General features: G+C 46.2%; 1 protein-coding gene across 3 annotated transcripts in view; it reads right to left on the bottom strand.

Annotated features, from left to right (window-relative positions):
• The window catches only part of Bcap31 (B cell receptor associated protein 31), a 28764-nt gene extending 15882 nt beyond the window's left edge, over positions 1 to 12882 (bottom strand). The window contains exons 1-4 of one of the 3 annotated variants that reach the window (XM_048336232.1): positions 12802 to 12882; positions 10987 to 11122; positions 9228 to 9328; positions 5480 to 5627 (exon numbers count right to left, since the gene is read on the bottom strand). In XM_048336232.1, the coding sequence (XP_048192189.1) occupies positions 5480 to 5627; positions 9228 to 9328; positions 10987 to 11078 (341 nt within the window). In that variant the 5' untranslated portion in view covers positions 11079 to 11122; positions 12802 to 12882. Of the gene's footprint in view, positions 1 to 5479; positions 5628 to 9227; positions 9329 to 10986; positions 11123 to 11732; positions 11758 to 12706 lie in introns of those variants that run through there. The other 2 variants (XM_048336231.1, XM_048336233.1) reach the window with 2 other exon arrangements.
• Positions 12883 to 13161: the final 279 nt, after the last annotated feature.

Genomic DNA, 13161 nt, shown 5'->3' with positions numbered 1-13161 from the left:
CACATAAACAGAAAAACCCAGAAGTGGTGCTGTGGCTCAAGAGGCAGAGCAAAAAGAAGCCAGGGACAGTGCTCAGGCCCTGAGTCCCCAAGCCCCAGGAGTGGCAGTAAAAGAAAAAATAAAAATACACACCACAAGACTGGAGGTTGGGGGTGTCTGATGTGAAGAAAACAAGACAGAAGCAGTTGCTCTCAAATGTAGTATATTTCATAAGAAAGGTATCCTCAAGGACCCAAGAGGTAGGAAAGTGCCTCAAAGTCTTGTGTTAATAGGCAACAGAAGCAGATGAAAGCCCAAAATGCTTTGGCTTTGAAGTTGGACTCTTCCCATAATCACTCAACTGCTACCAGCAGCAGCAGACCACAGGGGAAGAGCAGGCCAACCTTCGTGTGTCCTGATCCCAGACTAGAAGGTGGTGCCACTCACCAGGCTTTTCATTGGACCTTGTTCTCTCCCCCATGACTGACCCTCTATCTTTCTTCTCCCTGCCCTGTTCCCTTTCCCTTTCTGCAGCTTCTAGGCTTTTCTTCCCTTCAGCATGCTCTATCCTATTTGAGCCCAATCTTGCTTTTCCCTGTCCTCTCAGACATGCCCCCCTACTGAGCCCTACTCTACTACTTTTCCTTGCTATCTGAGATCCTGGGAAGATCCCCATGAACCGCTCACCCTGGATTCATCTCAATTTTTTTGTAGTGCTGAGTATAGAATTCAAAGCCTTGTTCATGCTACACACACTCTACCACTGAGCTACATCCCTAGACCTCACCTACTTATAAAGTTACTTCCTATTCCTCATATTTGGTATGATCAGAGCAGAACTTCCCAGACACTAGTGCCTCTCACAGCTGCTCTCCCACACCAAACTTCTACTACTATTGCCCTGATTCAGGCCATGAAGACCTTTCAAAAAGTCTTCATACTTCTAGGCTATCCTGTTCTACTCCATCCCATACACCTTCAACAATATAAGTACATGACACAGTGCTATTGAAATACTTGGCTGTTCATCACCTGTCCACTCTGTCCACCACTCTTGGATAGTCTTCCCTGTCCCCTGCCTCTCCAGATCAATCTACCCTATCAATCAGGTCCTATGCATGTTTAGGAATTGAGCCAGCTCCTCACAGTGACATGTACATACACACAGAGAGGAAATAGGAGTATGAGACCCAAAGAAAGTCAGACGAGATAAAGATTATATCTGCTACTCATATGTGTACATATATATACACACATATATATATATATATATGAGTAGCAGAGCATTTGGCTGGCATGGGGAAAGTCCTGGGTTTAATTCCAGGCACAGAATATAAACATGTAATCAGCCAAAAGTGGGGTGAAAACTATTCATATTAACAGCTTCTGCCATCACAACCTGCATGTGAACCAGGGCTGGGAACTAGGCTCTAAGCTTAGTGGTCTCTCCTGGTTGCCATTTTCCATTTACAAAGTCACCTTATAAAGAACCCAAAAAAGCTGGTTCATGCTTGTAATCCTAGCTGCTCAGGAGACTGAGATCAGAGGGGTGAAGTTCAAAGTCAGCCCAGGTCAACGAACTGTAGACACTCTTTTTTTGCCAGTCTTGGGGGTTGAACTCAGGGCCTGGGCACCGTCCCTTGGCCTCTTTATGCTCAAGGCTAGTGTTCTACCACTCGAGACACAGTGCCACTTCTGGCTTTTTCTGGGTAGTTTATTGGAAATAAAGAGTCTCATGGACTTCCTTGCCCAGCCTGGCTTTGAACAGTGATCCGCAGATCTAAGCCTCCTGAGTAGCTAGGATTACAGGTGTGAGTCACTGGAACTCAGCTCTGAGACAATCTTATCTCCAATTAACCAGTGAAAAGCCAGAACTGAAGCTGTGGCTCAAGTGGCAAAGCACCAGCCTTCCATGGAAAAAAAGCAGGAGCCTCTGGCCTTGAGTTCAAACCCCAGTAACTGGCACATAAAACACAGACGAAAGAATCAAGGGGTGGGGAATGTGGCTTAGAGGTAGAGTGCTTGCTTAGCATGCATGAAGCCCTGGGTTTAATTCCTCAGTACCACAAAAACAGAAAAAGCCGCACTCCCAGCATTCAGGAGTCTGAGGAAGGATTTCAGGTTCAAGACTAGCCTGGGCATTAAAACCAGCCTGGGGGCTGGGGATATGGCCTAGTGGCAAGAGTGCCTGCCTCATATACATGAGGCCCTGGGTTCGATTCCCCAGCACCACATATACAGAAAATGGCCAGAAGTGGCGCTGTGACTCAAGTGGCAGAGTGCTAGCTTTGAGCAAAAAGAAGCCAGGGACAGTGCTCAGGCCCTGAGTCTAAGCCCCAGGACTGGACAAAAAAAAAAAAAAAACCAGCCTGGACTGTGAGACCTTGCCTCAAATAAGAAGAATGTATGTAAGTCTAGAAAGGCACATATGAAGACACATAGAATAAAAACTATCAGGGCCAGGTGCCTGTGGCTCATGCCTGTAACACTACTCAGGAGGCTGAGAGCTGAGGATCTTAGTTTGAAGCCAGCCCAGGAAGGAAAGGCCGAGGGACTCATTCATCTCCAATTAACCACCAGAAAATTGGAAGTGGAACTGTGGTTCAAAAGGCTAGCGCCTTGAGCACAAAAGCTCAGGGACAGCAACCAGGCCCTGAGTTCAAGCCCCAAGACTGACCAAAAAATGCAAGTATTAGCCTATTTACTAGCCTATTTACAATCATGGCAACAGCACGTGTCCTTGAACAAAACCACCTAGGGACAGGGCCTAGACCCTGAGTCAAACCCCAGTTATCATCAAAATAAAATAAAGTAACATCTCCTTAAACTGGCACTATTGACTCACATCTGTAATCCTAGCTACTCAGGAGGCCGAAATCTGAGCATCATGGTTCAAAGCCAGCTCTGGCAAGAAAATACATGAGAGTCTTATCTCCAGTTAACCAGAAGAAAACCTGAAGTGATGCTGTGGTTAGAAGTGGTGCAGCACTAGCTTTGAGTGAAAAATCTCAGCACCCAGGTCCTGAGTTCAAGCCCCACGACTGACCAAAAAGGAAAAAAAAAAGTGATCACAATGTAGAGAATGAACTACACAACTTGTGGGCAGGGACAGGAGAGGGAAACTGAGAGAAAGCGATAGAAGGGGTGACACTGTCCAAAAAACAAAAAATGTACCTGACTTATGAAATGGTAACCCCCTGTACATCCTAATAATAACAACTATATATATATATTTTTTTTAAAGAAGTCACGCTGGGCACTGGTGACTCACATCTATAGTCCTAGCTCCTCAGAAAACTGGAAGACCATTATTTGAAGCCAGCCTAGGCAGGAAAACTCATGAAACTCTTAGAGTTAACCACCAAAAAGCTAGAAGTGGAGCTTTGGCTCGAGTGGCAGAGCACTAGCCTTGAGTGGAAAACTGAAGGAGAGAACTCAGGCCCTGAGGTCAAGCTCCAGTACCAACAAATAAGTAAATAAAACACTAAAAGTAAAACAAGTCGATAATAAAACCTAAAGTGACATACAGTAGTGTCCTAGGTCTACTATTAAACAACTCATACAGAGGAATTGCCCAAGTCCATTCAGGGTATGAGCCCCACACAAGTATATGGTGGATTTTTTGTTCTTTCTCACTTTCATGATAGTACTAGACCTTGAACTCTTTGCTTTTTCACTTGCAGTCATTCAGAATCATACTTAGTCCACTGGGTATACTAAGTACACTTCCCTTTCAGTGTCAAACAAGACTATATGTTTTTGCTAAAAACTGAAAGCATGTGTCAACTCTTCCCAGTCTTTTTACTTCTTGACTTTCCTAGGTTTCAGGATGCCAAGCTTTCAGAATGTCTGTGACCAGATATATTACCTTCACCCAAGCACGGTGGTGCATTATCCATAATCACAGCTACTTCAAAGGCTGAGGCAGGATTATGATAAACTGGAGGCCAGGCTGAGAAATTTAGTGATACCTGTCTCAATTTTTATAAACAGTGGGAAGGTGGAGGCTGAGGATGTAACTTAGTGATTAGTGCTTATCAAGCATGCATAAGATCCTAGGTTCAATCCCTTGCAACAACAAAAATTACTTATGTGTCTGTGTATATACATAAATGTTGCAATGTACAAATTAATATCAGTGCTGTGGGTATAATTCAATAGTAGAGCTTGTGCCTAATGTGTAATGTATAAAGCCCTACGTTCAGGCCTCAGCACTGTGCACATGCAAAGCCAACACACATACACTTATGTACAAGTGGTGACTCAGAATACTAAAATACTAAAGAGATTGAAAGATCTGAGTGACCTCGTCCTAAAAAAAATAAATGTTTGCTTTGCCTTTTCCAACTTGTACCCAAAGAGTCCAAGATCACTTGAATGACTAAGGCTATTTCCTAAAAAGCTAAAACCTGGACAGGTAGTTACTCTAATGCCTAGTAAAACAGGACACACCAAGTAATTAGAGAGTAATAATCCCTTCAGCACTGAACCTTGAGTATTTAAAAGTCATAAAGCCAGGTAGAAAATTGCCATCTGAAATTCCAGGCTGAGAATCCACATACTAACTTGGTAATATCATCTGAATAGCCCTAAAAATCCCTATGTTGAAATCTAACCCCCATCGTAGATATTAGGAGGTAAAGTCTATTGGGAAGTGTGTAAGACTAAGAGGGCTATGTTCTCATAAATAGATTAGTGCTGTATGAAAGATCTAGAAGGAGTTAATTTAGGTCATTCTGTCAGGTGAAGATACTGTTCCTCTCCTCTAGAGGATGCAGCAACAAGGTGCCATATTAGAAGTTAAAGCAGCCTTCATTAGGTATCTAGTTTGCTGACTTATCATCCAGAAGAAAAACAAATGTCTGTTGTTTATAACTTACCCAGTCTTAGGATTATAACAGCAGAAATGGACTAAGACTTGGCTTCTTAGCCCTGAACTACACAGTAATAACACCCAATACCTTCATTCATCCTTAATCTGAGATTTTATCTACTTATCTCTCAGGCTTCATAGATCAAAACCCATGCCAGGGACAGGAGAGAATAAACAGGACTCCAAACTACATTGAATACAACATGCTTATACCAGGTTAAGACCCTGGGGACAGGTCAGTCTCAACCCCTATCACTTCTTCCCACTCTACTCATATCAGCAACTCACATACAAAGGTTCCTAGTCCTCTGGACTCTTCTCTAAGGGCTAAATGGATTTGTCATTTACTTCAATCTACATGAAAACAAAGTATAGAATGCTAACATATTTGCCCTATGAATGCAATAAGATGGGGGGAGGAGTGTTCTGGGATTCAGTCAGTCTTCTCCCACAATCCATGCTGCCTCAAGAGGGAAACTGTGTGGCTCCCCAAACACAAACAGGGCCTTGAGGTCCCGGCCAAAGGCTAAGAAAGAGCTGAAGCCACAGAAGGAAGCCAAACCCACATAGTTCCATATTCTGAACTAACACAGGGCTCACTACACAACCCTGGCCCCTCTTACTCACAAGGACAGCAACAAGGAAAAGCCAGCAATGTAGAGATTTCTCTGGGCACGAAAAAGCTTCATGTGGAAGTGTTCCATGGCCCCAGGATTGTTCTGCAGGTTCACCTTTTCAGTCACGTCATCATACTTCTGAATCTCACGTACAGCATCTATGGCACAACAGAGACCAGGATAGTTTAGCTGCCTCCTAGGTAAGTGAAACAAGTAGCACAAAATGGTTGAGCCTCACTAACTTCAAATTCATTTTCCTATATAATTCTACACACACACTTTGTAGGAGACCATCAAAAAGTTCCAGCCATTGGATCTTCCCCTTTAGCGTTTCACACATTTATCCCTGTCATATTCTACTCAGACTATAAACATCAAGATGCTAGCCAAGGCTGACATATTGCTGGCAATGGGAACCACTTGACTTTCCCATAGTACCTTCAATATGAGCTTGCTGTTTCTTCTCAAGTCAGGCCACTAGCTACTCCACTGATAAGAACATTCACAGGGGGGCTGGGAATATGGCCTAGTGGCAAGAGCACTTGCCTCATATACATGAGGCCCTGGGTTCGATTCCTCAGCACCACATATACAGAAAACGGCCAGAAGTGGCGCTGTGGCTCAAGTGGCAGAGCGCTAGCCTTGAGCAAAAAAGAAGCCAGGGACAGTGCTCAGGCCCTGAGTTCATGGCCTAGGACTGGCCAAAAAAAAAAAAAAAAAGAACATTCACAGGCTTGCTCAGGAAGCATGAGCTGCCTGGGAGTCAAAGTTTCTGCTTTTAAGCTTTACAAATTTGATTAAAAAATGAACTCAATAGCCAGGTGCCAGCAGCTCACTCACACCCATAATCTTAGCTACTCAGGAGGCTGAAATCTAAGGATAACAGTTCAAAGCCAGTCTGAGCAGATAAATCTAAAAAACTCTTATCTCCCAATTAACCACCAAAAAGCCAAAAGGAGAGCTATGGCTCAAGTAGTAGAGTACTAGTCTTGAGCAGAAAAGCTCAGGGACAACCCCAGGCCATGAGTTCAAGCCTCAGGACCAGCACAAAAAAATAGGGGCATTTACATTTCAAACAGGTTTTTTTAAGGTCAGGTCCAGTGTCAGCCTATAATGCTAGCTACTCAAGAGGCTGAGATCTGAGGACCACAGTATGAAGCCAGCCTGGGCAGAAAAGTCCATGAACTCTTATCTCCAATTAACCACAAAAAGCTTGAAATGAAACTGTGGCTGAAGAGGTAGAGCACTAGCCCTGAGCACAAAGCTCAGGGACAGCACCTAAGGCCCTGAGTTCAAGCCTCAAAACAGGCACCAAAAAAAAGTGCTAAGGGATAGCACTCCAGCCCTAAGTTTAAGCCCCGCTACTGGGTTACACTGAAGTTCAAACATAGCTGGGTACCGTGGCTAGCACCTGTAATCCAAACAATTCTGTGGACAAAAGGTTTATACAATCTCCTCCTCCCTCAACTAATAAAAAAAGCTCACTACAGTGTCTATCATACCATGGGAAGAATAAATAGGAAGATCACAGTCCAGGCAAAAAGCCTGGGCAAAGGGCTGGGAATATACATGAAGCCCTAGGTTCAATTCCTCAGCACCATATATATAGAAAAGGCCAGAAGTGGCGCTGTGGCTCAAGAGGTAGAGTGCTAGCCTTGAGCAAAAAGAAGCCAGGGATAGTGCTCAGGCCCTGAGTTCAGCCCCAGAACTGCACCCCCCCCCCCGGCCAAAAAAAAGGTCTAGGAATATGGCCTACTGGTAGATTGCTTGCTTCGTATACATGAAGCCCTGGGTTCGATTCCTCAGCACCACATATATAGGAAAAGCCAGAAGGGGCACTGTGGCTCAAGGGGTAGAGTGCCAGCTCTGAACAAAAAGAAGCCAGGGACAGCGCTAAGGTCCTGAGTCCAAGGCCCAGCACTGGCAAAAAACAACAACAACAACAACAACAAAAAGCCTGGGCATAAATGAGACTTTATTTAAATAAACAAAAAATGAAGCAGCCAGGTTCTGGTGGCTCACACCTATAATCCTAGCTACTCAGGAGGCTGAGATCTGAGGACTGAGGTTCAAAGCCAGCCCAGCTCCAATTAACCACCAAAAGAGAAAGCCAGAAGTGGAGCTGGGGCTACAAAAGATCAAGGACAGGGGCTGGGGATATAGCCTAGTGGCAAGAGTGCCTGCCTCGGATACACGAGGCCCTAGGCTCGATTCCCCAGCACCACATATACAGAAAACGGCCAGAAGCGGCACTGTGGCTCAAGTGGCAGAGTGCTAGCCTTGAGCGGAAAGAAGCCAGGGACAGTGCTCAGGCCCTGAGTCCAAGGCCCAGGACTGGCCAAAAAAAAACCAAAAAAAAAAACCAAAAGATCAAGGACAGTGCCCAAGCCCTTTGGTCCAAGGTCCAAGACTAGCATGAAACAAAAACAAAAGCAAAAAAGGGATGGGGCCAAGGCTCAAGCAGTGAGCACCTGCCTGGCAAATGCAAGGCCTAGAGTTCAATCCCCAATACTACCAACACACACACACACACACACACACACACACACACACACACACACACACACACACACATATTCAAATACAGCAGAATCCTGAAAAGTTAAATATGGTAACATAATCATCCCCAGCAGAGTATACAATAAATGTGATCACCTGACTCAAAATCACCATCAGTCACATCACCTTGTATTACCTACTTTATTATACCCACATCTGTGTGTGTGTGTATATGTATGCATGTGTGTGCATAAGAGGGGGGTTGGTACTGGGGCTTGAACTCAGTGTCTCGTGCTCTCACTTGGCTTTTTTGCTCAAAGATGGCACTCTGCCTCTTCTGGCTTTTTGGTGGTTAACTGGAGAGTGTCATAGACTTTCCTGCTCAGGCTAGCTTTGAACCTCAATTCTTAGACCTCAGTCTTCTCATCAGTAGCTAAGATCATAGGCATGAGCCACCAATGCTGAGCTTTATTATGCCATTAATGGAGCTTGAACTCAAGGCCTCACACTTGTTAGCCTTTTTTGCTCAAGGCTGGTACTCTACCAGTTAAGCCATCTTGACTTTTTTTTTTGGGGGGGGGGTTGGTCGGGGGCTTGAACTAAGGGCCTAAGCACTGTCCTTGAGCTCTTTTGATCAAGGCTAGCAATGTACCACTTTGAGCCACAGTGACACTTCTGGTTTTCTGGTGGTTAATTGGAGAAAAGAGTGTCAGGGACTTCCCTGTACGGGCTGGATTTGATCCACAATCCTCAGATCTCAGCCTCCTGAGTAGCTAGGATTACAGGCATGAGCCACAACACCAGCACCCAGATCATTTGCTTCTTTTTAAGAGGAACAGAAAAAAGAGAGTAGCCATGTTTCAGACTGCAAGAGAAACTATACTACCATGTACATGACTGGTGGGTAGCACTATTTATACCAAAGTCATAGATCAGTCAGTTAGCTTCTCTTAAATGCAGTTCAACAATGGCCCAGAAATATGAAGTGATAAAAATAAAGATGAATAAAATGCACTTGGTGTAAGCCCATACCTAATATGAGGTTCCTCTAAAGTGAAAGCCCTGCTAAGCAGTCAGCAGCATATCCTTCATGGATGAATAGAACTTCTTCTCCAAGAGAAGAAAATCAGGGCATCTTACTGATCTGTCTCTTGAGAACCCAAAGCTGTTATCTGTACATCCAAAGTGGCACAGAATTTACAACAAAGGCCATAACATAGTGCCTAAGTCAGGCAGCCATACCCGCCCCAAATTCTCACCAATAACCAGCAGCACAAGGATGACGATGAGAACTACAAAGAAGGTATTGCCGTAGGTCACTACCAACTCCACGAGGCGGGACTTGAAAATCTTCTGCCATCTGTGAAAAAATAAAAATCATAGAGGCTGAAGAGAAAGCAAGCACACTGGAGATCTAGGCCCTGAGCAGAACAGAAAGTCATACTGGCATTCTTCACCAGTGGCCAAAGGGCCTGTACCAAAGTCAACCTCACCTGCTTATAATTCTCCACTTATGATGTCCCAAAGAGTGCTTAATAAAAAAGATGCTCATTTGTGTACAGAAACATCTAGAGATCAAGTCTTAAAACACTGGCTGTCTCTAGAGAGGAAAACACTTTTCATTGTACTCCCCTTACAGTATTCAGAGTATTTGCCAAATACATCCAGTATTTCTTAGTTTTTCTACATGACAAAAATGGTTTGTCCAGACCTCTATCACTTTGGATTATTGTAAAATGGCACTACGCTTTCCATCATTTCCATCTATAAATATTCAGGATGTGGCTCTAAGTATTTACAGTGGAGGTATGGCTCAAAGTGGTAGAGCTCTAGCCTTGAAAGAGCTCAGGACAGTGCCCAAGCTATGAGTTCAAGCCTCATGACCAACAAAACAAAGTATTTACATATTGTTAAGATCAGCAAGGCACCTACTGTCAAGAGACAGAGGCAAAAAGCCCAACCTAATTACTCTTTTTGAAAAAGCCCAATTGCCACTTTTTTGCTTGTTTTGGTTTTTTGCCAGTCCTGGGGCTTAAACTTGGGGCCTGAGCACTGTCCCTGGCTTCTTTTTGCTCAAGGCTAGCACTCTGCCACTTGAGCCACAGCACCACTTCTGGCCTTTTCTATATATGTGGTGCTGAGAAATCAAACCCAGGGCTTCATGTACACAAGGCAAGCACTCTACCACTAGGCCATACTCCCAGCCCCCAAGTGTCACTTTTTTTTAACAGCTTGTTAAAGCTGGGACCTGAGGGGTTATGACTTGGCACTTAATTGTTAAGTGCTATAAATCTGATTCTTAGATCCCCTACCTTCTCCCTCTTTTGTTTCCTTTTGTGATATATTTTATGCAGGAAGCAGTCTGTCCTAACTTTCCCAAATTACAACTTGATGGAGCCCTCTGTTGCTGCATTCCCTCTAAACCATTTTCAGATTTGGTTTTTGACAAGAGTATTTTTGGTGTCCTACATGTGATAACACAGCCTTACTTATGACATCCTAACTTAAAAATCGGAATAAGGTGTTTATGCCTCATGTATAATGAATTTATAACTGATCTTCTTTGTTAAAAGGAAATATAGCTTCATCATAGGCTGAATAATGCTCAAGAGACTAATACGAAATACCAGTAGAGCTGGTTAGGACAGACGTCAGAAAATCAGAAACAATGCAAAGGCAGTGGTGCAAATGTTCTGGATCCCTTGCAGCCCTGGAGCCCAAAGGTAGGCAGAAGGGCATCATTCCTAGAATTTCATGACAGATCTTCCCCTTGCATTCTGAAGACCAAAATGTAAGGAAAACAGGAAAAGAATTCAGCAAGATGTGACCAAACAAAACTATGTGAAGACTTGGCAATTTAAAAAATACTCCTACAAACCCTCTGCCCCAGACAGGTTCTACTTGTTTCCACCTGGCCCCAATGTCAGGGTCCATCAACTCTTCATGCTACAAGAGTCAGACATGTATATATTCACCCTCCCTCCTAGTTTGCTTTCCTGCTTGCTGAACAGGCCATACCTTTTGGGAGAAATGAAAGGAATGCAGAGAAGTAACACAGCAAAGACCTCTGCATAGAGGAAGGTGGCAACTGCAGTCCACTGCAGACTCATCTTGTCACCAGCAGGTTTCCAACAGGGAGATATGAGCTTGTTTCCTGGCAAAGCACAGAAGAAATAGGAGCCATGAGAGCTGGGCAGCCACTATTAACGCCGGATCCCCCCAGCTTTAAAGCCTTTGAAAACGTTTGTAGATTATTAGCCTCTGGTGTTGAAGGCCAGTAAATCTGTTTTCCTGAACATTACTTGACAACCCCCAGCATGTAAGTGAACATGTCCACATATCTTTGTTGAAGATTGCTTTCACTCGGGGAGTCCAAGAGATTCCTCAAGCATGTTGAAGAAAGTATTTTGCTATTTGGTTTTGTTTTTTTTGTGGGGTTTTTGTTTTTCCAGTCCTCAGGCTTGGACTCAGGGCCTGAGCACTGTTCCTGGCTTCTTTTTGCTCAAGGCTAGCACTCTAACACTTGAGCCACAGCGCCACTTCTGGGTTTTTCTATATATGTGGTGCAGAGGAATTGAGCCCAGGGCTTCAAGTATACAAGGCAAGCACTCTACTACTGGGCCATATTCCCAACCCTAAGACAGTAGTGTGAGTATGTGTGTGTGTGTGTGTGTGTGCGCGCGCGCCAGTTCTGGAGGTTGAACTTGAGGTGTGGGTATTGTCCCAGAGTGTTTTTGTTTTTCTGCTCAAGGCTAGTGCTGTACCAGTTGAGCTATAGCTCCACTTCTGGCTTTTTGGTGGTTAATTGGAGATAAGAGTGTCACAGTTCCCGGTGCAGAATGGATTTAAAGTGTGATACTCAGATCCCAGCCTCCGGGGGTGAGGTTGGAACCTGTTTTTCTTAACAGAACAGCATATAAACAGCAATACGTTTTTAGGTCCCTTTCAACTCCCTTCCTGGGCAAGCAGTGCTCTGGGATAGAGTGTCAATGGCTGCCTGTGCCAAGCCCGCAGGGTTTCGGTGAAGGGCCACCGCCCTCTTCCCCACGCTGCTCTGCGCTCCTGCTCAGCTCTTGCTCAGCTCCTGGAGCGCCGCACCAGGCCGCGCTCCGCCCCGCCCCGCCCCCTCAGCGGCCAGCAGGCCCAAGCCCACGCGCCGAGAACCAACTCCACGCGCCGAGAACCAACCCCGCAGTGTCCCTCCCGGGCCGGGGCTGGGGGCTGGGGGCCGGGGGCCGGGGGCCGTTTGCTCGCGCTAAAAAAAGTCTTCGAGCGTTCCTTGTGGTGCGGGGAGGCTATGAAGTACCACAGAAAAGTCCCACAGGAGCAACTCCTAGAGGGCAGGAGTGGGTGGGGGGGGGGGGGGCAAGAGCAAAAGCCAAAAGCAGTTCTCGACCAAGTACCACAAGGCCTCCTCCAGAGAAAGTTCTAGAACAAACAATTCTCCTCAGAAGTCAGAGGAGTCCTCTCAGCAGCCATAGTGAGCCCCAACGCCACCGAGCCCGAAAGACGCCCTCGAGGAACCAGGGGATAAAGACCTCCGAGCGGCCACTGCCGGGCACAGCCATCCCAAGTTTTACACCCCACCGCTCCACTCAAAGGAGCCATCGGCCTGCGCGCCCAGGGAGCCCGCCTCCACCCGCCGCCGCCCCAATTTCCCTCAGGTCGGAGAGCTGGGCTCCAAACGGTGCCGCCCCAATTTCCCTCAGGTCTACCGAGCCCTCACATTCCCCAAAACCTCTAGCCTGTCCGCGCTGCTGGCTGCCTCCCTCGTCGAGGGGATGAGGGAGCCTCGACCGCCCAGAAGTTCAAACCGGCACAGCCCCCGCTCACCCACTTTCTCACAGCCGCCGCGCACGCCCGCCGCAACGACCAAATTCTCACTTCAGCCCTTAGTCCCGCCCCTTACCCAACGGCCGGAAACCGGAAGCGCCTGCCGCCCCGCGCCCCGCCCACAAGTCCTCCCTAAGCCCCGGCGGCTACGCCCACGGCAACTTCCCACCCCGCCCCTACCCGAGGGCCTGTTGCTAGGGACTTGAGAGGAAGCTACGCCCCTTGGCAACCGTGAAGTCTTCGGTTCCTCCTGATACGCCGGAACAAGGCGGGGCGGAGCCTTGGCGGGAAAAGCGAGGACCGCTTCTCAAATCTGCGCGATCATTCCTCCCCTCCAAGGCCCGGCAGGGGGCGGGGCCT

Source organism: Perognathus longimembris, chromosome 28, assembly GCF_023159225.1.
Source record: "Perognathus longimembris pacificus isolate PPM17 chromosome 28, ASM2315922v1, whole genome shotgun sequence".
Lineage (NCBI taxonomy): Eukaryota > Metazoa > Chordata > Mammalia > Rodentia > Heteromyidae > Perognathus > Perognathus longimembris.
This window is presented reverse-complemented; position numbering and strand designations above follow the sequence as displayed.